The 25,813-nt window shown below is 45.7% G+C and overlaps 9 protein-coding genes; 3 read left to right on the top strand and 6 right to left on the bottom strand.

Moving 5' to 3' along the window:
* Positions 1 to 9,275: 9,275 nt before the first annotated feature.
* Positions 9,276 to 9,774, bottom strand: GSBLH_T00003576001 (uncharacterized protein; the record flags this gene model as incomplete). Its single annotated transcript, XM_013042343.1, has 2 exons — positions 9,276 to 9,416; positions 9,448 to 9,774. The coding sequence occupies 2 exons, from the start codon at positions 9,772 to 9,774 to the stop codon at positions 9,276 to 9,278; spliced, it is 468 nt and encodes a 155-aa protein (XP_012897797.1).
* Positions 9,775 to 10,070: 296 nt separating this feature from the next.
* Positions 10,071 to 12,042, bottom strand: GSBLH_T00003575001 (uncharacterized protein). XM_013042342.1 has 11 exons: positions 11,949 to 12,042; positions 11,736 to 11,916; positions 11,636 to 11,705; positions 11,491 to 11,605; positions 11,182 to 11,456; positions 11,019 to 11,147; positions 10,925 to 10,988; positions 10,847 to 10,893; positions 10,428 to 10,816; positions 10,164 to 10,384; positions 10,071 to 10,132 (listed from the first exon to the last, which is right to left on the bottom strand). The coding sequence occupies exons 1-11, from the start codon at positions 12,013 to 12,015 to the stop codon at positions 10,077 to 10,079; spliced, it is 1,614 nt and encodes a 537-aa protein (XP_012897796.1). The 5' UTR covers positions 12,016 to 12,042; the 3' UTR covers positions 10,071 to 10,076.
* A 139-nt stretch (positions 12,043 to 12,181) lies between these two features.
* On the top strand, positions 12,182 to 13,399 carry GSBLH_T00003574001 (uncharacterized protein; the record flags this gene model as incomplete). XM_013042341.1 has 3 exons in its annotated part: positions 12,182 to 12,471; positions 12,504 to 12,588; positions 12,622 to 13,399. The coding sequence occupies exons 1-3, from the start codon at positions 12,243 to 12,245 to the stop codon at positions 13,397 to 13,399; spliced, it is 1,092 nt and encodes a 363-aa protein (XP_012897795.1). The 5' UTR covers positions 12,182 to 12,242.
* A 253-nt stretch (positions 13,400 to 13,652) lies between these two features.
* Positions 13,653 to 14,604, bottom strand: GSBLH_T00003573001 (uncharacterized protein; the record flags this gene model as incomplete). Its single annotated transcript, XM_013042340.1, has 5 exons — positions 13,653 to 13,786; positions 13,821 to 13,892; positions 13,928 to 14,014; positions 14,050 to 14,121; positions 14,154 to 14,604. 5 exons carry the CDS (start codon positions 14,602 to 14,604, stop codon positions 13,653 to 13,655), a joined length of 816 nt encoding a protein of 271 aa, XP_012897794.1.
* Positions 14,605 to 17,361: 2,757 nt separating this feature from the next.
* On the top strand, positions 17,362 to 18,153 carry GSBLH_T00003572001 (uncharacterized protein). XM_013042339.1 has 3 exons: positions 17,362 to 17,649; positions 17,680 to 17,819; positions 17,852 to 18,153. The coding sequence occupies exons 1-3, from the start codon at positions 17,435 to 17,437 to the stop codon at positions 18,145 to 18,147; spliced, it is 651 nt and encodes a 216-aa protein (XP_012897793.1). The 5' UTR covers positions 17,362 to 17,434; the 3' UTR covers positions 18,148 to 18,153.
* A 57-nt stretch (positions 18,154 to 18,210) lies between these two features.
* On the bottom strand, positions 18,211 to 19,873 carry GSBLH_T00003571001 (uncharacterized protein; the record flags this gene model as incomplete). XM_013042338.1 has 4 exons in its annotated part: positions 19,724 to 19,873; positions 19,629 to 19,690; positions 19,510 to 19,597; positions 18,211 to 19,479 (listed from the first exon to the last, which is right to left on the bottom strand). Exons 1-4 carry the CDS (start codon positions 19,799 to 19,801, stop codon positions 18,211 to 18,213), a joined length of 1,497 nt encoding a protein of 498 aa, XP_012897792.1. The 5' UTR covers positions 19,802 to 19,873.
* Positions 19,874 to 20,028: 155 nt separating this feature from the next.
* GSBLH_T00003570001 (uncharacterized protein) lies at positions 20,029 to 21,346 on the bottom strand (the record flags this gene model as incomplete). XM_013042337.1 has 2 exons in its annotated part: positions 21,217 to 21,346; positions 20,029 to 21,185 (listed from the first exon to the last, which is right to left on the bottom strand). Exons 1-2 carry the CDS (start codon positions 21,248 to 21,250, stop codon positions 20,029 to 20,031), a joined length of 1,191 nt encoding a protein of 396 aa, XP_012897791.1. The 5' UTR covers positions 21,251 to 21,346.
* A 1,198-nt stretch (positions 21,347 to 22,544) lies between these two features.
* Positions 22,545 to 23,355, bottom strand: GSBLH_T00003569001 (uncharacterized protein; the record flags this gene model as incomplete). XM_013042336.1 has 2 exons in its annotated part: positions 22,545 to 22,702; positions 22,733 to 23,355. 2 exons carry the CDS (start codon positions 23,353 to 23,355, stop codon positions 22,657 to 22,659), a joined length of 669 nt encoding a protein of 222 aa, XP_012897790.1. The 3' UTR covers positions 22,545 to 22,656.
* A 678-nt stretch (positions 23,356 to 24,033) lies between these two features.
* On the top strand, positions 24,034 to 24,474 carry GSBLH_T00003568001 (uncharacterized protein; the record flags this gene model as incomplete). Its single annotated transcript, XM_013042335.1, has 3 exons — positions 24,034 to 24,118; positions 24,149 to 24,300; positions 24,331 to 24,474. 3 exons carry the CDS (start codon positions 24,034 to 24,036, stop codon positions 24,472 to 24,474), a joined length of 381 nt encoding a protein of 126 aa, XP_012897789.1.
* Between the last annotated feature and the right edge of the window lie 1,339 nt (positions 24,475 to 25,813).

The raw sequence follows: 25,813 nt of genomic DNA, 5'->3' as shown, positions 1-25,813 counted from the left end.
GTAATCCTTCATAGTGATCTGATAGTTGCGCAGACCCAGGCAATAGGGATGATACATGTACAAAGCGTTGTTGTCGAACTCGCTGCGGCTACCCACCACAGTGCCCGAAACAGGATCCTTCAATTCGTATCCCATGTAATAACCACGCGAGCCAGTGTCGGTGATGTGGACATACACAAGGGACTCGTCTCCAGTGCACTGCTTGATATCAATGGCCACAGTGGTGTTGAAGGCCTCGCCGTTGATCGAGATATCGGTGATCGTGTACACACCCGAAGCGGTCTCGGTGGGAGTTCCGTAGATCGCTCCGTTGCTTCCGAATTCCAGACCAGCGGGCAGAGCGGGGCTCGCAGAGAACTCCTCGTAGTAGGGATTGGCAGGAACAATGGGATCGATCGGGACGTTGACAATTCCACTGATGGCAGCAGGAGAGAAGGAGAGATCGGGAAGAACCTTGTCCGTGTTCTCCTCCAGGAAATCGAACAGAGCCAGCTCCACGGTGGTGCTCTCGGGCGCAGCCACAGCGGTGAACTCGAGCTTCATGCCCTGGATGGCCACAGAGTTGGAGAGGTAGAAGCACTGGCGCTGAGTACGCTTGGTCCAGTACACACCCGTGTAGGTTCCCACAGGGGTCCAGTTCTCTCCGTTCAGAGTGGACACAGTGAACGCAGAAGGCTCGTTACCCGGAGCGTTGGCAGCGGACACCAGGCAGAACTTGTTCACTTGCTGGCGACGATACTGCGTATCCGTCCACTGGAACTGGAGGAAGGCACCGCTCAGCTCCGCGCTCCACTTGCTCGCGATGTTTCCGTTGAAAGCGTTTCCAGCAGTACCGCCAGAGGCAGAGGAAGAGATCTGGGTTCCATGGGCGAGATCGGCAGTCGCCGCACGCAGATTCAGAGTGGCAGTGAAGTCAATGGCTCGCTCCGTGGCATCTCTGTTCACAACAGCAATAGCGAACACATTGCTTCCCTCCTTCAGGTAGTTGGCACCCACCAATCCGACGAGCACATGAGGATTCAAGCTGTTGCTATTGATCGTGGAGGTGCTTCCAGAAGTCACCTCTCCTTCCACGCCCACACGGTACACTTCAACACCGTTCAGATACACAACCACACCCGCACGACAGTTCATGTTCAGCTCGTAGCTGTTGTAGCCCTGGATGGTGTCCATCTCCACAGTCGAGCGGAACAGCCACACAGACTGCGACACCGTGTTGCCTTCGGTCAGAGTCGTCCACGAACCGCCGAACTCCACAGTGTTCCATCCCTCAGGCACCGTTCCGTCAGCCAGATAGGTCCACTTGTCCATCTCTCCGTTCATCAAGAACTTGTTCGAGAACGTGGTGCGATCGCCGTTTCTCATTCCAGAATACACTCCAATGAAGAAGCTCGCCGCAGTGTGCGTGTAGGTGTTCAGCGTGATGGACGATCCGTCCACCCATTTCTCAAATCCATTCTCCGTGTGGAAGACCATCTCATAACTTCCTTCAGGCAGACAGAAATAGTCGGTCTGGGAGGTCGACGATGTGTCACTTCCAGTATAAGAATTGTACACTTCGATCAGATTGACCGACTCCACGACTTCTCCGTTGGACAAGATATCGTAGCTCTGGCGAGCACGGCGATTTCCCTTTATCGCATCGATCTTCACACGACGATATTCATTGCTCAAGCAGGTATGGAAGTTGATAAAGAGCTCGCCAGTCGCAGGCTCCTCCGCACCCGCCAGCGTAGCCGACACGGTGTAAGTCTTCTGACCCACCTCCACACCCGAAGGCACGGTTCCTGAAATGAGACCGGAGTTGGGGTTGATCGACATACCCTGAGGAAGAGCGGGGGTGATGCTCCAGTCGGAGAATCCCCTCGCGACAGGGAATACATTCACGGGCTGTCCAGGGTAGAACACGAAGTTCTTGCCGTAGGAGATCTCCTTGGGAGCGATCTCCAGGTCCATCGCGTAGAGTGAGACATCCGAGGTCTCGGCCTCGTTCATTCCCGAAGCCTGCAGCGTCCACTTGAACATTCTGTATCCCTTGGTCACCTGGGGAATGGGGAAATGCTCAGTGTTGCCGTAGCCATCCCACGAAAAGCCGATGTGCGCGTCCAGCAAATCCCAGTCTCTCCGTCATTGCTTCCCTCCAGCTTCCACTGCGTGGGGCGACGCTCCACATCCTGGTTACCGGTGGTGATGGTGTAGTAGTTCACGTACTCCGCGCGATTGCTGTTGAACGTGTAGATGTTCTGCGCGGGGAAGCCCTCAACGAACCACTTGTTGCACAGCTGATTGTCCCACAGATTCGCGCCCAATTCATCCCAATAATCGTCCAGATGGTCTCCCGACACCGATCCATCGAAGGCACGGTGCGAGTTGCCGTACACCAGATTCACGAACGCGTTGAACGGATCCACGATGGGCGCGTGATCAGCAGGGAAATGAATCTCCACAGCCAGCACAGCCGATCCGTCGAGCAAGTGGCGATTCGCAAAAGCACGATGATAGTACGCCTCCTCCTCCTCTGCTTCCACGGGAGTGGTGGCCGAAGCGTCAGCAGGCAGGTTGTGGCGATAGATTTCTTGTCCATTCACGTACATGGCGATACCATAGTTTGTGTTCACAACCAACTCGAAGGAAGCGAAGCCTGCCAAATCACCGAATGAAACGGTCTTGCGGTAGTAGCGAGTGATAACGTCCGTGTTGGCGACAGGGAAGTAGGAACCCGAAGACCAACCAGCATCATCAATGTCTTGCGTGTTCCAATTCTCAGCATAGGTGCTAGAGTACTTCCAGGATGAACCCTTCTCCATAACCGAATGGGGCTGGAACTTGAACTCGCGGCGTGAATACTTATCAAGGGTGTAGCGACCAATCATGATACCACCTTCCTGCGAGATGGTCATGTAAGAGTCACGGGTCCAATAGTTGTCGCCACTAGACATTAACCACGAGTCGTGTTTCGTACGCATCCAAAAGAACCAAGGTGTGAAGAGCCTTATTCAAGCAAACCTCATAATTTTGTTGAGTATTTGCCAAATCGAGGCCATTCTTCTCGTACATCAGAGTACCCGTTTTGGGCTCTCCTTCCCAAATCTGGAAGGTTTCCTCAAACGCGTTTCCCTTGAAGATACGATTGATGTAAATAGGGACTTTTCCGGTCTCGCATTCAATGGCAAACGAAACTACATATGACCATTCCCATGGGTTTATTACATGCAAGCAACAATAATAGAACGGAAACTACATTTATTATAGTTAGAATAGTGAAATCTTGACATATTATTGGCATACGTCCACCAATGTAACACTCAAAATACTAACAACACAACAAGGAGTGTACAATACTCGAAAAGGCGTATGAAAATATAAAAGGATTTTAAGCCATAGGGGAAGAAAGTTTTTTATGGCCGTCTATTTAGAGTTTGGTGAAGCCATCAGAATGACAATTTGTGGCTATTGATATAGCCTCCATTGTTATCAAAATAGACATAATGATGAGGGTACATTGATGAATGATGGAAAGGTTAATATATTCTTAAATGGCACTCTGAAAATGTTATATGAGATTGATGAAGAAGGAGGTCAAGTCGAGATATTTATTTAAGTGAAAAGGGCTGTATCGCTTGTGTGAAGTCGATTATTGATACTCCAGACAGTCGTAATTCCAGTTTATTTTTCAATTATATTCGAGGCGGACAAATGGAAAACTATTTGTTTAATAGGGGTAAGTGATTAAACACAAAGAGGAAAAATGGAAAGTGTACGAGATAAATGTGTGGGATCCAAAATGAATATAAAAGAAGATAATCTCTGCTTGAGAAAACATGGAATAAAAAACAAACTAGTAGAATAATTCGATAAATAATAAAATATCTCATGATCGAATAAAATAAAATGGAGTCAACGCTATAGCTTCAAATCCAATTCCCCAATATGTTGAAGAATTCGTGTACGATGAATCGAAAGGATCGTTTATCAATAATAGTTGAAGATATAGAAAATATGAAACTTAGATTACTTGTTAAGAAATGAATTGGAAAGATAAAGTGAAAGAGATTAGTCTGAAGAATGGTTGATTTTATCGCTCACGATTTCTTGGTTATTTTTCTGTATTACTGTAGAATCACACGTGTATTTCTCACTGTTTAGTTGATCAAATAGGAAACTTTTCATTCACTGTTAGAAGACATATATTTCACGTGTCATCCTCCTTAATTGATTGTTGTACTACATGATACTGTGATCACTTTGAACGATTTCACTCTTTGAATCACTTTTCTATCTCTACAATATTATTCACTGTCAAATATATGGGGGATGATTGTGCTGACAGGAAATAGTTTTATCAACGGAGAATCAATACTATAATCCATTTGTCAAATAGAAGTTATGAACTTTATTTTCTTCATTTGATAGCCATAGTATTATGTAAATCTAGACATTTTTATTGTAGTTGCTATGTTGTACTCGAATGAAACAAAAAAATAATTCCATTCTATTTTTCACTATCCTGAAACAAATAGAATCATTACATATTTATTAAGACAGTCATTTCGAGAAAAAAAAGGAAAAATGCGAAATGTATTATTATCAAGACTAAAAGTACATAGTAATATCGCAATACTAAGTGGACAAAAAAGCAATATGCAATTGAGAAAGCGAACAAAATTGGAGAAAATGAAATTCTTTCTATTCTTTCAGTTTATAACACATATATAATTCAGTGTGGTGCAGTATAATTTGTGATGTGTGTTCTATCGAGAAATAATGAAACAGATCTTGTTTCAAAATAGATTATCCAAATTACATTTTATTGCGATGCAAAACATTGCTGATTTTGTCAATTCTGCTATTAGTAACTGTCATATTGATAGTTCTATGATTCAAAATGTGCAGGGATGCTTGGATAATGAAATGAAACCAAATGGCTGGATTTCACTCATGTTGAGTAATAGAGAATGTATAGTATTGCAATTCAATAATGGAGTATTTATGAATCAAGGATTTGTGGTCAATGAGCAGAAAGTGTTGAAAGTATTTGGAAATCACCAAATTGGTGCTGTTTCATATAATGAAGAACAATCCATAGAAGTAGTGGAAGGAATCGTGGATTTGGATCATGGAAGTCGATTTGAAGGATTGATATTGACAGAAAAAGAAAAAGAAGGTAAAAGTGGAATTCCATTTGGATATGGTGAAATGTATGATGATGATGGATTCTTGGTGTACAAGGGCATAATGATCAATTGGAAACGATTTGGATATGGAACGAGTTATCATAATAATGGTTGTATTGAATATGAAGGATATTGGTGTGATGATAATCGATTTGGAAGTGGAAAAGTCTATGATCGTAAGAAAAGAAAATTAAATGAATGTGAATGGTATAATGGAATTGAATGTGATATTGATGAAAAATATGAAGGCGATGGAAGCAAACCACTGAATATCAGAATGAAACATTTGAAACTGACTGACAATTGTGTATTGGTTGATTGGGATGTTTCATTGTTGTATAATTTGGAATCAATCGAAATCGGCGATGAATGTTTTGAATCAGTGAAAACATTAAAAATCGATGGATTGAATCGATTGAAAACTATCAAAATCGGAAAGAATTCATTCACTCAGGATAGGAATATTTGGGGAAATAAAGAATGGAAATCATTCCACATATTGAATTGTGAATCATTGGAATCCATTCAAATTGGTGAATATAGTTTCAGTGATTATGCTGGCGACTTTGAATTAAAGAATCTACCACAATTACGATTTATCCAAATCGGCACAATTGGATATCGATCGTTCAATTTTAATTTTAGTTCCTTTGTGATTCGAGGTATTGATATTGAATATTTGAATAATGCATAGATCTTCCAAATCTACAATCCATTACATTAGGTTATGAAGCATTCCGTGAATCCTTAACAACAATAATTGAAAGTATTGAATGAATTTGAATGAAATTATTGATGTAGATCTCCCATCATTACAATCCATTCAACTCGGTAATGAGGCACTTCGTGGAAGAGATAATGATGAATCATGTTCACTGGCAATGCGAAGTATTAATATTATGTTTCGAAATGATTGAATGTAGATCTTCCAAAATTAACATCCATCAATATTAAGGGATGGGGTAGTTTCTTCTATCCACGTGTAGTGACATTGGAAAGTAGTTATCAACAATAATAGTTGATAGTATTAGATATTACGAATTTACATAATGTCAATCTACCTGGTAGTCAGTTTGTAAGTCATATATTTGGAGAAGTTCGATCGAAATCAATTTCGAGTATAGTTTGATTGATTTGATTTGATTCATAGATGTTTCTTCCATTCTCGCTGATCTTGTACACTAATTCAAGAGACATATCAATCCTTTTGATTTGATTTGATTGACAATTTCAAAGACTCGTCATTGCATTGGATCATTTTGGTTATTTAAGTAATTGATTGATTGATTGATTGTTTGAAACCGATTCTTGACAATTCTTCTTGATTCTTTTTTTCGGAATGACATATTCACTGCTTATTTTACGGAATACTTCGTTCATCGGGAGGATCGATATGATTAGCTTAATGCTGTTAGAGTAGTAATTCAATTGTATTATTCTTAATTTCCTATCCTTTTTTATTCTCATCCAGTCAAATCGATTCGAATTTGCGCTTTGGAAAACGTAAGGTATTCAACAAACAGTACCATTCATCTATCAAACTCATAATGCGCTTTCGAGCAGCCTCAAAATAGGCATTTCGTTTATTCATTATTTTCGTACAGATCTTTTGACACATTTTAGAAGAAGCGAATCGAATGCACAGCACACTTCGCACATTATACCGTTTGTCCACACTTCTCTCCAACACCTCTCTCTGGATCGGGTAATTCACGCACAACTGCAAATCCTCCGTCGATCGCACCTACCCTTCACTCTCTCTCCGTCTGCTCTACAGCAACCACCATGCATCGCGGGATCTTCTCAGCGATCATCACGTCCAGCACATCGATCCACTTCACTACGAACCGCACATGGCCCGTCAGCAAATCGCCGCGCTGCACCTCCACCACGCCGCACTGCGACTCCCCCACAAACAGATACGCAGGCATGTTAAAAACCCGATCACCCAGCCGATTCTGTAGCTTCGCGACGCTCGCAGGGAACACACTCGCGGGGAAAAGCACCACGTTGCACACCACGTACTCCATCTGCCGGCTCAGCCGAACTCGTTCATCCAATGGAACCGTCTGCAGCACTGGAAACGCCCGCAGCCGGTCCAGGATGCGCTCGACCCGCGGGAATGGCTCGCTCGTCTCGGCACTGCGCAGTCTGCAGCGATGGAGCAGATAAACCGCGGCCTATCGTGGAACCAAACGGAGAAACCCACGTAGAACCGACTGAAGAGCGCGTTCTCGAAAATCGGCGCGAATTCCGCCGAGTCGTTCGATGGAATTCGATAAATTCCGAGCTTTTCGCGGTCTTCGATCTCGGTGGAATTCAAAACTTCGTTTTTGGCGCGAAGAATGGCGGCATCCGTGATGACCTTGCGCCAGAAGATTTCCGCGGGAGTGAAGAGCGACGGGACGAAGGCGAGTTGCCGCGCAGCGGGCGGGGAGTCGAAGAGAATCGGCGCGGAGGCGCGAAGAAACATCAGAACGCGCGTCAGCGGCGTTCGAATCGCGGAACTCGTCGATTGCACCGAATCCAGCAGCGATCGCAGCGCGGAAAACCGCGATTCTAGCACGGATTCCAGCCAGGCGCGCTTCGCCTCCTTCGATTTCGAATTCGTCGAATTCCACACGCTTTCCAACGAATCCAACGCCACGCGAACCAGCAGCGGCGCGCTTTCTTCGTTCCCCGCCAAATTCTCCACTTCCTTCTCTATCGAATTCTCTTCCTCCCGCAGAAACCGCGCCAAAACCGCGGGACTCGTCGGTTTCTGCTTCGACTCCCAGCGAATCAGCGCGGCGAGGCTCAGAAGCAGCTGCGTTTTCTCGAGCGGATCGTCGCTGCGCGCCAGCAGCCGGCTCCAAAGCGCCGTTTCGCCGTTGCCGATGGAAGCAGGCGACAAAAACGGGGATTCGGGGGATTCGGCGCAGGGCTGCGCGTTGGGCTCCTCCACTTTGACGACGTCGCGCGTGCTGCTGGGGCGGCGCTGCAGCGTGCGGACCACTTGCCATTTGCCGGAGGGCCGCGGGGAATTCTGGGAGTGAAAAGGGGAAACAGGGGAAACGGAGACTTGGAGAAGCGGAACGGATTGCGTTCCGTTGAAGAGGGAAATGGTGCGAGGACTGGGGGTTAGAATGGGGAAACGTGGAAACGAGGAGGTGGAAATGGGATGGGTTTCGATGGGGGAAGAGGAGTGGGGATCGACGGAGTGGAGGAAGAAATGGAGAACGTGCTGAACGATCTCGGGGTACACGAATGAAGGAAACAAAAAAGGGGAGGAGGAGGAAATGAATGATTTGATGATTCAATGAGATGTAGAAGGGTCAACTATTTGATTGACTGATTGATTGATCCAAGAAATGATTCATTCATTGGATTCACTTAATGCATTCATTGGATTCAATTCATTCAATTCATTCAAGTAATGACTCAATCAATGATTCAATGATTCAATGATTCAATGATTCATTCAATTCATTCAATTCATTCAATTCATTCAATTCATTCAATTTATTCAATTTATTCAATTTATTCAATTCATTCAATTCATTCAATTCATTCAATTCATTCAATTCATTCAATTCATTCAATTCATTCAATTCATTCAATTCATTCAATTCATTCAATTCATTCAATTCATTCAATTCATTCAATTCATTCAATTCATTCAATTCATTCAATTCATTCAATTCATTCAATTCATTCATTCTCTTGGGATATGCATCGCATCGAATCGACAAGCAGTGTCAACGCAAAGAGCGAGCATCGCAACGAGAGGTCGTACTGATTTCCACGGTTTCCCCATTCCTACATGCACCGGCTGCGTCACGGGACACACTGCGTTGTAGATCACGGGGAAGCAGAAGCGGTGGAGTAAACTGCGCAGCAGCGTGGTGCGAACGCACTCCTCCACACATTTCACGCCGCATTGCATCAAATCGCTCAACACGAGAAACTCATCCGAGACGTTCTGCGCGATCTCCGTCGCCTGCTTGAATTGTTTGTTAATGCAAAGAATGTTGAGAGTCGCAATGAGCGAGATCACGTAATACACGAGGTGTCGGAAGAATCGCTGCGGCTCTTGCTGCCCCATAAATTGCTCATCTTTGACTACAGAGAAAGAAGTGGGTGGAAACAACCTCGAAGACAATTAAACATGATTGTGCGCACAGCAATGCGAACCATTCCTTCCGGATGATCAAAAAATTTAGCACAAATGGTAAAGAGTGGAAAGGGATTTGTGGGATCTTTCTAAGCGAAAAGGAGGGAAAACAAGCAGAACGTTGTTGTGAAAGAAGTGTATTGTTTTTTCGTTAATGGACAGGGAAAGTACCTTCATAAAGGAAATATATTGAGACACAATGTCTTCATCTCGAAAATCCAGATCCGCTGTTATGATGCTGTTGATGTGATTGTTCGACAGAATAAAGTCTAGCAACGTCATGATTCGTGGGAATACGCTACAGAGAGACTTTTCATCGCGAATGTTTTGAACTAGAATACTAATTGTTTGGATGACCTGGACTTTGGTCTCTTTCGAACGCTTCTGAGAGATGATCCCAATTATATCCCCCAGCATACGTTCTTCCAAGAAAAAGCTAGAACTCATCTGCAATCCCCAGCAATCTACTCAAAAAATTCTTCACTCATCGATTCTCCATGGACTAGGATTTCGGCAAACTCTTTCAACAATGAAGTTATTTCCTTGTCTACCTTTTTCCCGCTTTTCTTTATCAGCTTTTGCAGCAGTTGGTACTGACTTCTAGTCCGTCAACCCCATCATCCTAGCACACTCCAGCCGCTCCATAGTAATCGGAGTTTCTTTCTGAGGAGCAAATTCCATCTCGACAATTCACAATTATTCAAAGTAAAGCACACAATCAACAATTATATAACAAACACTCCAGCCACTCAAAGAAGCGTGAACGAACTTCTAAACTGCTCCGCCACAATCCGATGCACATTATCTACCCTCAACCACTCCCTCTCTGCCCCTACTCACCACATCCCGAATCGTCGTCCTCGATGTCGTGTTCACCAGCACAAACAACATATCCTGGTTCTGCACACACCCATAGATCCAATCCAGCTCCCTAACACGCTCCACCGTCTCCACGAAGCTCTTCGCGTTCTTCAGTTTTGCGTACACGGAGTCCATCGGGAACGCCATACACGCCGGAATCGCCTCCAACATCGCCGCCGGCGAGATCGGCGACAATCTCCGCATTCCCTTCTATCCTCCCACGCCTCCTCCACGCCTACGCTGTCCTTCCACGGCACGTCGATGTTCGTCTGCAGCGTCTTCGTCGCGTTCTCATAGAAAAACAGCACGTAATTGTCCGTCGACCGCACTCTGCATCACGCATTCCATCGAATTCTACGGGAGCTTCCGGCTCGCCGCCAGCGTCTGGTTCAGAAGGAAGCAGTGCTGCCCGAACGCCTTCGAAAAAGCGTTGCGGAACGTGTTCAAGTGGTCCTCCGACGCCTCGAAACGCTCGTCGAACAGCAAAAGCAGCGTGATCCGGCCTTGCTGCGCTCCTCAATCGTGGAAACAGGGGTACCACATAGCGAAGAAGGCGGAACGACTCGCGCTGCAGCTCGCCGACGTCGTTGGGAACGCGAAGCGAGAGCGTGGTGACCGGCGATCCCTCCTAATCCTCACAAACCCCGCTCAATTCGACGGTGTCGATCATCAGGAATCCCTTCTGCTGCTCGTTCTGCGTTTGGTCTTCAGGAAATTTCCGGGAAAAAGCACGCACCCTGATTGGTCAAGTGGAAATGCCGCAGCAGATTGAGGTTCTCCATCGCGATGTCCGACCACACCTTCGCCTCACGCCCTCCATCCTCCACTACGAAGTACCCGTCGAAGAGGAAGCACGCGTACCGCAGCGACGCGAACTGCTCCCCCACCTGGTTCATCAGCGTGAAGATTTCCGCGGCAACCGGCTTCTCCACCGACAGCGGCAGAAACCCGTCGATCGCCTGCGCGTTACGCAGCCTCCCCGCGGAACCGTACGTAGAGGCAGTGCAGCTGCTCCCAGTTCTCGTAGATCAGACACTTCCGCATGATTCGGTGGATCGACTGGCGGATTTGAGGAGCGGCGGATTGCGATTCTAAGGATTCGACGCGCGATTGCAGCGCGCTGATCGCCGATTGGCGGTCGTCCGTAGAGCCCGCGGAGGCCGCGATGTAGCCGTTCTGCGCGCAGTCCTCTTCGTACTGGAGCTTGTGGATCGCGGTTTTGGTGGAGATCAGCTCGGAGATGATGATCTTGTGGTCCTCGGTTTCTTCTAGGAATATGAAGGTGGAGTGGGAGAGACGCACTGTAGAGAAGCGGCTCGATCGGATCGTAGAACATGGTGTAGATATTGTAGATGCTGTTCATCACCGAGAGAACGATATCCGGAGAAAAGGAGGAGTTCAGCTCCGCTCCTGTGCGCTATACATAAGACGGAAACGGAGAAGCAACAGAACGATATTGAGAACGATACAAAACCATCACAAACCATGTGTCCGGCTCCCATCTAGAGAAATAGTAGCTTGGAATGACACGAAAAACGCAAACAAACGTGCACGAATCCGTCTTAACAGTATTCACATAGGAATCGTCGTCAAATGAAGATGAAAACTCAATCATCGCATCAGCAATATTCGCATATTTGACCTGATCCACCAAAGGTGTATCACTTGGAATAAAGTACAGAATCCTCTCAGCTTGCTCCTCCTCTCTGGCCATCTCGTCGGTACATTCTAATTTTCACGGTTAATTTCCGAAATCGTACTTAGCTTCCGATTAATTACAAAGGAGCACTTTACTCCCTTTGGCAAAAAGATCTTGGTATTGTACATCGATTCGCTTCACTAAGAATTGAAATTTCTTCCAATACTGCCATTGTTGTTTCCCACTCCATAAATAGGAACTATTATCCGTAGTGAAACTCCCGGCACAAGCGAATAAAAAAAGGAGGATTTCTGTCACTGGTATTCGCCTTTACTTTTGTCATATTTAATTTGGGCGGCACAGAAGTTTCTGAAATTCTCCCAACTCTATATTATATATTTATTGTTAAAACAAAATGTCAAATTTTTCGAAGAATGAAGAAGCCTATTCTAGCGATGAAGACTGGAAACAGGAACTTGATGTAGATTTAATTATAAAGAAGCTAACGGATGCCCGAATGAAGCCCTCTGGAACCGAAATCAATTTAGACGAGAATCAAATTGTATTATTAATTGATGAAGTGATAAAAGTATTCCTAAGCCAACCAATATTGTTAGAGCTCGATGGACCGATCAACATTTGTGGTATGGAGTGCTTTGGGTCTCTTATTTTGCAGGTGACGTCCATGGTCAGTTTTATGACCTGTTGCGGTTGTTCCAACTCAACGGGTATCCTCCCGAAGTGAATTATCTCTTTTTGGGGTACGAAATCTGTATTTTCGACTCTCTTTTTAGAGACTACGTAGACAGAGGATCCAACAGCATCGAGATTTTATGTCTGCTCTTTGCCCTGAAAGTGAAGTACCCAAACAAAGTGTTCCTGCTTCGCGGAAATCACGAAACGGACACAATGAATCAGCTGTACGGGTTTTGCGAGGAATGCTACCGGCGTTACAGTCCGAACCTCTATACTCGTTTTTCCGAATGCTTTCGTTACCTTCCGCTCTGTGCTCTTATCGGAACTCGGATCTTCTGCACGCACGGAGGTCTCTCTCCCTACATTCGCGCCATCTCCGACATCGCCTCGATCGAGCGTCCCTACGACGTTCCCGACGAGGGCCTGGTCTGCGACCTGCTCTGGTCGGACCCCAAGCGCAACCAGACGGAGCGGTGGTGTCCGAACGAGCGGGGCGTGAGCTACACGTTCTCGGAGGAAGTGGTGTTCGATTTCCTCGAGAAGTTCCACCTGGATCTGATCTGTCGAGCGCACCAAGTCGTGGACGATGGGTACGAGTTCTTCGCGGACACAGGACTGCTCACTATCTTCTCCGCGCCCAATTATGGAGGCATGCTGACCAACTCGGGAGCGATGCTCAGCGTGGACGGCGATTTGCTGTGCACGCTGCATGTGCTGCGACCGCTCGAGGCGGAGGCCAAGTATTTTTATAATCCACAGCTGGATTTGGAAGATGGGAGCGATGACTCGGAGGAAGAGATGGAAGTGGATGAGCCTAGTGGAAATGTAAAATGGAGTGTTTGTTTGAAGATAACGATGAGAATGGAGAGGAGATAGGCCAATTGCTCTCAAAGCACAGCGATTCTTTATTGTGCTGCTGTGAATAATAGATTGCGATTGTGCTTGATGGCTTAAGAGTTCGTTTTGCGATGGGAAGAATCGCAGACCCAATAAACAAAAGAGAAAATAATGGGGAAAGTGTTTGCTCGAAATAAAAAAGAATAAAGATAAAAGATAATAAACAAACATACAACGATTGGAATACAATAACACACACCCTTACCTTATAAAATCGACTCAAATACTCGTTTTAACAAGATTCGCGAGCTTGGAAGAAGCATCTATGATAAAATGAATCCTCCAAAAGCAAATTACTGAAAATGGATTTTGTTTGCACTTTCTTGAAGGCTTGAGGCAATTTCACATTCTGAAGGTTCGGAATATCTAAATCCTATCACTAGCCACCATCACAAAGCACTTTCCAGTTTCACAGTACGAGGATTATAGAAGCTGTACTCCATAGAATTAATGGACAGCAAATCTGGAAGATCTACATCCCATCACTTCAATTCACCTCCTTTCTACTTCGCAATCGCAACGAGCATACAACATCATTATCTTTTCCCTCAAGAGCACACCAGCCAAGCTCAATGGATTGCAATGACGGAAGATCTATTCATCATCACTTCGTTCAATTCGCTCAATACTTTCCATCACTGTTGTGGAGGATAAACAAAAAGAGCAATTGCCCAACTTGATATTTTTGAGATTCGAAAGATCTAGTTCATCACACTCAACACCCTTCGAATACCCTGAACCACAAATGAACTCCACCAAAAATTGCTCGACAATTTACCAGGAACGCCAATGACGAGGATTTGCAATGCAGGCAGACTTTTCAACTCAAACTCACCTCCAAAATCACTAAAACTATATTCTCCGATTTCAATGGATTTCAACGATTCACAATTCAATAGATGAAATGATTTGGACGAATTGTTTGCCTGCCGATAGGCTTGGTCCCAACTCAAATCCCATTCCTCTTGCTTCACTTGCGTGAACGAACTCTTTCCGACTTTCAAACTCTTCAATCGATTCAATCCATCCATTTTGAACGTCTTCACCGACTCAAAACACCCATCACCGATTTCAATCGTCCGCAGCCATTCGAACTTGCTCAAATCCAATGCATCCAGATCGTTGCAGCAATTCGATGAAATCACCAATTCCGTCACTTGCAAACTCAATCGATTCAATTCCATTGATGCATTTACATTCACTTTCAGATCAGGAACCGATGCAGGCTTTGGTCCTGACTTCGGAACGACAGTTGTGGTGAAGGCAAGCTTCGCTTTGGGATTGTACCATCCATCAAGCAGATCTCTTCCACACACTTCCGTTCCATCTTTCCACTCGCCTTCCCGATAGGCGACGCCGCTCATTCCGTCAATCAAACAGCCCACGCCCTCACGATAAAATAATTCCGTTTCTGGATCATAGCGATATCCACCAACATAGATCGGAATTCTCTTGACGGGATCCAAACTATTTTCTCCGTTTCTTTTCAGCTCGGTCATTGTATCTTCGTTAAAGAGTCGAACGACTTCCTTCAATAGTCCATTGCTCCAAACACCCTCCAAAATCACTTTTCCACTATTCTCGTCATATTCAATGCCCCAGCCTTCCTTCTGACGTTGCTCATTGAATCCTCCGTGATATATTAATAGACCCGTTTTCATTGACCAGATTTCCATGCGAAGTCCATTCCCATGGTTCACAATACAGCAAAAATCTCGCTGTTCGTAAATATCTTGGAAACGTTGTCGGAAATCAACTCGGCCATTTTGGTACGCAATAAATTCGTCCGACTTCTGTCCACTTTCATTCTCCTTCCATTTCTGCTTCAATACGTTGTTTTCAAACAGGAATACGTCGCCATTTCGAGAACGCAACAGAAACTCGTTTTTATGTTCTCCCTGAAAGCGTTGGAAAGTGTACTTTACGCCCTTCTTTACGAGGTATTTTGGTTCGCCAAGGGCACAATAACCATCAAGTAAGTATTTGGTCCCTCTCAATTGGTTCATAGGAGCTATTCCCTAATATGAATTGACTAAATATACAATCAGCATCCATTTCTCTACGAACAAACAAAGAAAAGAAAGAAAAATTAAAAAAAAAGCTTCTTTCCTTTGATACTTGTATAGTAAGTAGTACATCGATTATCTTATGGTGTTGCTCTTAATTACTTATATATTGATAGGTTGAGAATGGTGATAAATCGAGTGATAAGAGTAAACAAAAAGAAGAAAATGTTTGGTTCTTCTTTATTGTTTTTTTGTGTTAGAATTGGTATATCGACTTTTCATACTCTGGATAACTATTGTGGAGTATCTTCATTCATTGTTGTGGTAGTTCCTGTATGCCTTGTGCTAATCATCAGAGTTATTTCAAACTATCCTCTGTTCTTCCGAACATCATAAACTTCCAAAATTGTGAACATTCCTATCTATTGACCTCAATCATAAATATATCCCATATTTTCTCTTCCTTCCCTCACTCTCCACAAAACCCATACACAAAAGTGAATCCAACAAACAAACAAACAAGTAATCACACCACAAAGTATTCCTCAATATCCAGTATTTCCAATATCATACTCATTCGTTCCCATCACCAACACTGCCTGATTCCGAATCTGGCTAATCACCGACCCATCTCCCTTGTACACCGCTCGAATGGTCTCTCGTTTCAGATCATAATTCACCACCTTTCCATCACTCCATTCCCTCACTCTTACCATCAAATAGAACACTCTTCCCACAAAACCGTCCTTTCCGGAAGGCGATGCTCCCACGATGTACGGTTTGTACGTATCCACGATGAATCGCAGCGAATACGCAGACGTCGACTTCACTCCGTTAATATAGAAATCTGCATTCATCGGATACACGACATCCTCTGCATGAAATGATGATCTCTTCCTCACCAAACGCTGTGTCGAAATCTGCGTCCGTCGTGTACATCGTGATTGCAACGTGTGTCCAGGCGTTCGTTCTGCGGGTTAAGAGAGAGAAACGGGGAAATCACTTAACACCCTTCGCTATGACTAAAACGGGACATTTGTCTTCTCGACCGCGCCAGGTGACTACAATTTTACTTGGGGAAGAGAGAGAAAGGGAGGAATACCTGCCTTCAGACTCGTAGTAAATCGCAAAACCGATCGACTTCAGGTATGTTATACAGCCAAGCTCGCGATTGCCAAAAATAAAAGCTCGCTCTCCTGTGTTTCGCGAATCAACGTATACCCAGAACATTATCTACACTGAGAACGAGAGCACAGGAAAACAGTTAAAAACGGATTATCGTAAGAAACATCCGTTTTGTATGGATTCTTTCCGTCAAGCAGAATTCCAGAGGTAGCACTAGTTAAAACAAAGATCAGTACATTACCTGGGAAGAAGCGATACTGTCTCCGAAATAGAAAAACTAAAAGGAGAAAAAAACTGTTTCATTTGGCCTTCACGACTACAAGTTCGAAAACATCTAAATACTTTACGCTTTCATTGCTGCTGAACTCATCGTTGAAAATCTGTGGCCGAGCTGATAAATAATTAGAAAGAATGACAGAGATATTAGAAATAGACCCAACGCGACAAACTTGGTGATCATGCTCATGCCTGCATATTATCGCAAGAGAATGAGAAACATACGGCAGAAGAACCCGCTACTCCTAGTAGGCATGATAATGTTACAGAATAGAAATGTAAATACGCGGAGTTTGAATACTGAAAACAACTACGTAGTAGAAAATCGTTCTTCATACAATGGCTTTCAATATGTCGAGGATCTACGATGGCATTCGCACAATTTTCGCTATATTCTATGTGAATTTGTTGTGCTTTTAGTATGTACGATGTTTCCCTTCAAACTGATAGTTATGCTTTTACATGTCTGCTGAAGGGTAAGGGAAGTGCGTATGTCATTTGTAAAAAGGCAGGATTTGAGTAAACCCTTGATTTGCAGGTTGCCGATCTTTTCGCCCCCAAGATTTACACCGTGAAACAGTCTCAGCCTATTCGACCCGGAAAGACGATGTTCTTCGCCAACCACCGTTCCTGGACTGATTTTTTCATGGATGGTTACATGACCGGTGGTTCGAGTTATCTCTCTCGCTATGGGGTCATTGTTGGCGTTCCTGGCCCTTGCTTGTGCGGTTACCTCTTCAATTTCGTGTGGTTCTTCCATCGCAAGCGAGGCATCAACCGCAACTGGTTCACTGAGTTCTTCGCCCGCAAGTGGTCCGTGCGGTAGTGGTTGTGGATCGAGATGACGCTCAGCCCCAATACGGGATGTGTGGTGTACCCGGAAGGCCACCGATTCAAGGAGAACGGCTCGCTGCCGCTGAAGACGGGCGTGATGGAAGTGGCGTACAACCTGAAGATTCCCTGCCAGTGCGTCTTGACGCTTGGAAAGGTGGGTTGAATAAGTGAGGGGCTGAGAAATAGGAAGAATTGCTGGACGAAATCAATCTGAAAGTGAATCGCAATGTGAACTTGACTTGCTGCGTGTCCGAAGTCATGCACCCGGAGCAGTTCAAGACGCGTGAGGAGTGGTTCGAGCACGTCCGCGCGGTGTGGAAGAAGACGGAGGAGACGCTGAACAAGAAGCAGGGATTGAAGGAGACGGACGGAATGCTGCCTGGTGTGGACAAGCAGTTCTGTACCGATGAGCCGATTCTGCCTCGTCATGCGCTTTGGACTTGGGCGGTGCTGGTTCTCTTGGTTGCGTTCAACTGGGGATTCTAGTGTTTGCGAGTGTTTGTGCCAACAAACAAGATCCATCCATACAATTCGAGACAATCACACTCTTTACCACGCAAACTCCTCTGCGGGGGCGTTGTTGTTGTTGTACGCCATATTTCCATAGCCTCCCTGCTGCTGGCCATAGCCATAGCCGCCCTGCATTCCCTGCTGCTGCCCGTAGCCATAACCGCCCTGCATAGCAGGAGATTGCTGAGGATAGCCGCCCTGCATAGCAGGAGATTGCTGAGGATAGCCAGGCTGCATGCCAGGGCTCTGTTGAGGATAACCAGGCTGCATGCCAGGAGATTGCTGAGGATAGCCAGGCTGCATGCCAGGGCTCTGTTGAGGATAACCGGGCTGCATACCAGGGCTCTGTTGAGGATAACCATATCCCTGCATGGCCTGCTGCTGTCCATATCCCTGCTGCTGCTGGGGATAACCATATCCCTGCATTCCCTGCTGCTGCTGCGGGGGATATCCATAGCCCTGCTGCGGGGGATAGCCGTATCCCTGCATGCCCTGCATTCCCTGCTGCTCGCCCAGAGCGCGCAGCGCGCCGAACCCGTCGCTCTCCGGCTTGGGCGACTTCCGCGCGGCCGTGAAGTCGAATCCCAGCTCGCTCGGGAAGTGATCCTCCCTCGGCGTCAGCTCCATCGCTTCCTCCAGCGCGTCCTCCTCCTCTTCTCCCTTGCGGCCCTTGCGCGCCGCTCCCTTCATCGCTCCCTTTGCAGGTCCCTTCGCAGGACTCTTCGCGGGTGCCTTCGCAGGACTCTTCGCAGGTCCCTTCGCAGGACTCTTCGCGGGCGCTTTGCCCTTTCGGCGAGGCGCTTCGTCCTCGTCCTCGTCGTCCGATACTTGCGGTCGACGGCCCTTCGGCTTGCGGCGAGGCTCGAAGTCGTCCTCGTCGCCCGACACGTCGTTGTTGCGCGCCTTGGGCCGACGACGCGGCTCGAAGTCGTCGTCATCCGACACTTGCGGACGACGACCTTTCGGCTTCCGACGCGGCTCGAAGTCGTCGTCGTCATCGGACACCTGCGGTCGACGGCCTTTGGGCTTGCGACGAGGCTCGAAATCGTCCTCGTCGTCGTCATCCGACACTTGCGGACGGCGGGCTTTGGGCTTGCGGCGAGGCTCGAAGTCGTCGTCGTCGTCGGAGACTTCGACACGACGAGACTTCTTGCGGGGAGCTTCGTCCTCACTGTCGTCGTTGCCTTCCGTCCAGGCCTTGTCGATGAAGCACTTCTGGATGAACTGTCGGCAACGGGACTTGTCAGAGGGCTCTGGGCGCGGGAATTTCTTGGGATTGTACGTCGCCAACCATTTCTTCGCGGCTTTCTAGCGCTGAGGAAAACGTACTTCGGATACCTTGTTTCCTCCAGCGAGCACCTTCTCGACCTCATCCTTCGTCCAGGTTCCGAGACTAATGTGCTTCACAAAATGACCAAATTCACGACTATCCTAAGATAACGGGATGTGACACCTACTGCAAGCCGCTGCACGCGTTGCACACCACTGTATAGAAATCCGTTACGATATACTGAGGACCCTACATTCAATCGACCCTCACTGCAGTTCATACATTCTGTCCACACACGAAACACTTCTTGTTATCTCCCTTCTTCAGGAAGTCTCTCAAAATTTGCTCGTTCTTTGACATCTATCTACTGAACAGTTAGAATTTCTCTCTAATCTTGCAGCAATACGAACAATCTCTTCAGAATTATCCTACTTACAAAACGTACAAACAAATAATGACAAAAAAGGTTCGAAAAGATTCCAAGCAGTTGTCACGCTTTCTTGATTATCAAGGTGAACAATTCACCACTGTACGTCTCCTCCACAGCTTGACCGCCTTTGATTCAAACAAACAACTTCACACTGGTTTTATGCATTATCCTTAACCATAAAAGCAATAAGTGCTGCACCGATCGACGACCCATCATCCGCCAACCCAATATCAATATCCTTTCTTCCCAACTCTTCCAACGCCTCGAACACCCATCCCTGATAATATGGCATGAACTTATACACACTTCCGTCCACTCCCACAGTACATCCATTGTACGCCTCTCCCATGTGATTATAAATCGCATAAATGAACGAGGCCATGAGTCGAGCGGATCTACGCACAATAAAATACACAATGCGCCGCATCATCTCCCGATCCTCCTTTGTGGACCCAGTCACATCGAATTGTGTGAGAATTCGATTCACCTCCTCCAAATTCGCCGAATTGTCGCCCAAAACCAGCGAGCAGTACTTCGAGTCGAACGACATGTGCTTCGTGAAGAATGCGCAATGGCCATCGTGATTCTTAAACAATTTCTTTTCCTCCCACAGGCGCACTGCCCACATTCGGCTTAACTCGCCCAGATAAAACCCAGACATCATCTTCTCCAGGTGTTGCAGGCCGACGTTGGGAGTCAGCGGATCCAACGCGATATCAAATGGAGTCATTGGGAGAATTTCAGGGTGATTGTCGCCGACCGCGCCACACTCCATGTTGATGATCATCTTGCCTGTGGTGGAATGAGGGTCGCATTTGGTGATTCGCGCTGCGTCTTCGATGTACGCCGCGTTGCAGCCGGTTCCCAGAATGATACCCACTGCGGTTTGCGGATCACCGTAGGAGCGCGAGATAAGCGTTCCCACCGTGTCGTTGCAGATTGCAGTCACTTTGAGGTCCAGGCCACGGTCGCGGAGGGCGTTCTCCAAGAGTTCCACAGAATCCTTGCCTACGCATCCGCTGGCTGAGAATCCTTTGGTCCAAATGACCAGCGTCGAGTGGTTGATGGCTGTCTGCTCGGAAGGGAACGAAAAGGTGAAGCCCAGCTTTGTTCCAGGTGCTGGGTCTGCTTCTTTCACGCAATCAGCCAAGAAGCCAAAAACTTGATCGGCGGTTCCAGACATGTACTCTGGAGGAAAAGCGTGCTTCACTTCCTTCACCACGTCAAGAACGCCGTTGCCTTTGAGTTCGTACTCGGTAACTCGCACATTACTGCCTCCCATGTCAAGAGCCAGGGCGAATCCCTGCTCCATTCCTAAGTGTCAGGTTTCTTTCCATTATCTCACCTGTGCAAACGCTGTCCACGAAGGAAGGAAGCATCTTCAAATCAGAAGGCTCTCCCTTCAATCCCTTAATCATTTGGTCTTGGATATAGGCAGCGACCTTCTTCATGTGCTCTAAAGGCATACTGCAGATATTTTCAATCTCTTCCATTGTATTAATAAAGTCTTTGCTATTTCTCAATGAGAGGCGTTTCATTCAACAATCGATTCATCCTTTTGTCAATCCCTTTGTAATATCGAAAGAAGAAAACTGGGAAACGGTCCGTTCCACCTGTATCAATCCATTCAGTTGTTAGTTGTAACGAATGAAGTGATTTTCTTGTGATTTACCTCATAATGATTAAAATTATTGTTTTGAGAAGTGACTGGTCGTAGTATTTTATTCGTTGCCACTGGAAGCATAAACAGAGTAACTATGAACAAGGGTGATCAGGGAGGTCGCTTATTTGAGTTGGATCAATCAAGATCAATGTCGAATATTGTATGCTTGTTTTAATTTCATTCGTAAATGGCTCTTCTATTCTCACTCCTCTTTTTTGGACAATGGATAGTCATTCATCTGTTTGAACATCCTTTTTATATCATTCCATATCTAGTTATTGGTTTGTTTGAAGTGGATTCTTATCTACAAATCATGATATCGATAGTATAACACTTATGGGAATGTAGAATACGCATATAACCCACTTTCACATTGAGGACTTATCATTAGATACTATGAACACGGAAAAACTTGTTGAATCCACATTTCAGTAGTAGCATGACACACTCAATAAAGATTAAGTACGTTTATTACTGATATCTTTTGTTCAACACTGCTATTTTGGAATCAAGTCATATCATTTTATATGATTCCAATCAATAACAATTGTATGAATAAGTATTGTCAGTTGATCTTTGTGTATCAGTCAATTACACAATCAAATACCAATGGACTTCATTATCATGCTATATTGTGAAGTATTGGAACGTATATTGTTTGCTCTCATCCTTGTTGGTGACAATTCCAATTTAGATTCAAGAGTATTGTATCATAAACTACAATAATACCATAACTATTATACAAACAACCATAGGATAACAACAATCATACCCAATCAGAATGTAAACACATCATCACAACCAACTATTCAATACCCTATCGATATCTCACAATGATCTATAAGAGTATCAGCGATATCTATCATTCTCCACTATCATCTCTACCAATCCCATCAAAATTCAATGTTCAAATCTCATCTCCTAACCATGAAAAGATCCACCACCTTATCATTCAAGACCCTCTCTATCAATCACACACATTACCCATACGTTTGCAAAACAAACAATAAATAGAAAATAGAGAAATCAATAACAGTTATTCAGCAATACATTCATACAGATATAGCAACGCAATGCCAAGCATAGAAAACCAAAAACCAAAAGCCAAATATGCAAAAGCAACTAATACATTCTGCAGGACGCTGAAAAACAACACGAATTATGCACTCTATAGATGAGTCATTCCTTCCATTCTCACAAAGAAACCCACTCTTCTCTCCCACTTTCAGATTCTCCTCCACTTCCTTCACTCTTTGCTTTTGAAAACACTGTGTAATCGCTTTCCTCGCCACTCTCAAACAGACCCGCATCAGAGTCCTCAGTTCGACTCAGAAAAAGCCTCCAAATTCTAGAAATGCATGCGCTTACCTGAGAAATCTGCTCTAGAACTTTCGAGGCAAGAGTTTGCTGTTCTTGTGAGAGAGAAGTGTTGAACGTGGATGCAAATGTCTCTCGAACAACTCGTAATCGAATTTGCAAATAAGAAATCATTCGGTTCGTATGGCTGGAAGAAAAGGAAGAGAATTGTCTGTAGAGTTGGTAAGGCCGAGTATCTGAGAGTTGGCTTTTATGATGATAGGCAAAGGCACTGTCACTGAGATGACCGAAGGACCGAAGATATGAAAAATGATACTGAGGTTGGTCCATAATACAATCAGCAGATCGCTTCAAGTTATGTTTTGGCTTCGCTGGTGAGAGAAGATTTTCTAAGAAAAGGGCATCATCCCATAGCAATTGAATCCGGTTATAACAGTCATTTAAAGACTTTTGCACACACAGCGAATCCTCGTCTTCTTCCATAATAACAGGTAGCTTTGACATCAAGCTCCCTTTTGGGTCCTGCTTCACACTCACGTAATCCGAATGATACAAAACAAGTGATACATTTCTCTGGACAGGAGTATCCGATCTCGGAGTTGTGGAAGAATTGCCAAGGAGTATCCGATTTTTATCCCTATGATGGGAAGTAGTTGTCGGAAGAATGGTTTGTTTTGTAGTTAGATATAGAGTATTTGCATTTTCCTGAGGTTCTAATGAATCATGGTTACTAGACGATGGACATTTTAATCCGACAAATGTTGAACTTTCAGTGCTTGACTGAGAGATAGATTTTCTTGGAAAGTTGTATAGATATTTCTATTTATTAAGCAGTAGCTCCATATCCACAATTCGGTTTGTTCGTACGGTTTTGGGAGGTAACAGTTCCGTTCCATCCATCCTCTTTTTGAAATTATCAATAGAGTTCCTAGCCCTGGAACACAATGAAAAATACAAGATACAGATACAAATTAAATATGCATAATAACGATTGTTTACAAAATGGTTTGATAGTCTGCCAAAAGTGCGCAAAAACCGTAATTATGTAGCTATTCAATATTTCTCTCTAAATACACCTCTAGATGTCTGATAATAAATTTCAGCTTCGTTACTAGTAGATCTTCTGTGGATGTGAGCGTTATTTCTAGTGTTGGCCACAAAGGAAAGTATGGTCACGAATTCATGGAATTTGAATTCAAAAGTGACGGCACTCTGCGCTATGCCAATAACTCGAACTATAAGAACGACGTAATGATCCGAAAAGAAGGTATTTGCCGAACTAGCGTATTAAGCGTAGTGAAGGTGTCCCAAGCTGTGATGGACGAGGTGCGTAGAATTGTGGAGAAAAGTGAGATCATTCAGGAGGATGATGCAAACTGGCCAGAGCCTACAACGGAAGGCCGTCAGGAATTAGAGATTATCTTAGACAATAAGCACATTTTCTTTTTAGTATTGCTAACTTTGAGTGGTAAATGGTAGTGTTCGACGATTAGTACAATGGTAGCTATTCAAAACAGTAAAGATCCCGAGGGCTTGCGTGCATTTTATTATCTGGTTCAGGATCTGAAATGCCTCGTTATCTCGATCATTTCTCTACACTTCAAGATTAAGCCTATTCCTTAAGGAGAGCAAATTGTATATAAATCCGTGTGTTTGTTGCTACACATTCTAGTTAGGTTGCCATCTTTTCGCTTTCTCTCTCTTGAAGTTTCTGGATTTTCCTTTTTTTCCACCAGAATAACAAGAGCGAGATGTATTCCAAGTCTAGTGACAGTCTATCAGAACGTCAACTCACAGAGCCCAGACGTGCCAAAAGAACATTTGGTTGGAAGCCTGTATACGATACAAGTAAATTAAATTCTCAACAGACTGTCAGTAACAAAACTCCTAGTAAAGTAACTTCTGTGGCGAAAACGTCATCTCCCTGGCACGAAAATGGTATAAATCAAGGAAGTCAGTTGTCTGAATTGCCAACCAAGAAACGAGCTAGTGATGCCGTAATGAACCCGTCACTCTCTCCAGCGTCATCCCGCCAGTTGAGCTATCAACCGAAACGTGACCGTCGGTCCCCTTTCCCAGCCAATTCCATCAGCCCCCGAGCAACTGTTTCTACTCCCATTCAAAGTCGTGCTTCTGTCCGCTCGGATGCCGCATCTCCTTCTTCTGTCCACAGTCGTTCCAACCTGCCATCAACTGCTTTCTTTTCTTCAACTAACTCTGCCCATCGTTCGAACACGTTTTCTCCATCTGCCTCTCCTTCTCCCTCTCCCTCCATCCGCAGTCGTGCTACTGTTCCGGTTTCTGTTCCTCCCCCGTCCCTCTCTCCGCGCGTTTCCGCCGCTCCCAATCGCACCCGGTTTGCCTCCCGATCCAACGTTTCCTCTCCCGCCACCTCCGTCCACAGCCGTCCCACCGAGCCTCCGCTTCTCCAATCCTCTCCGGTCTCGCGGCTCTCGACGCCTCGCCTCGTTCGCCACGCGCAAAACGCCTCCGAGTCCTTCTCCGAAGTCGAGCTGACCTTCCCTCCCGCGATCCCCGCCGACCTGCAGGCGCGTTTCCAGAGCGAATCCATCATCGAGCTCACCGAGCAGCCGGTCCGGGGCAGCCTCTTCGCCGCGGTGCGCTGCCTGGAGGAGTTGGAAGCGACCTGCAGCGCGGCGGCGGTGATGCGAATCCACAACCCGCCAACCAAGCTGCGGAACCGCATCGAGGAACTCGACGGCATCATGAACACCGTGCATCGAGCGCTGGAGCGCGCGGTGCGGATCCGAAACGAGTAGGCAAACGCGCTCGGTGCGAGGTAGATGTGTCCGCGAATGCGATCGAATCGAGCGGCTGTACATCTGCTACACGCGCTGCGTCGAACACAACTTCGAGGTCAGCTCGCACGAGGAGCAGCCGCTTCGCGCGCACAACCAGCAGGTCGTCGCGGAGGTCAGCGAGCTCAACACTGCGTATCTCG

The sequence above is a fragment of the Blastocystis hominis genome, assembly GCF_000151665.1.
Source record: "Blastocystis hominis, Singapore isolate B (sub-type 7) whole genome shotgun sequence assembly, scaffold_3".
Classification (NCBI taxonomy): Eukaryota; class Bigyra; order Opalinata; family Blastocystidae; genus Blastocystis; species Blastocystis hominis.
This window is presented reverse-complemented; position numbering and strand designations above follow the sequence as displayed.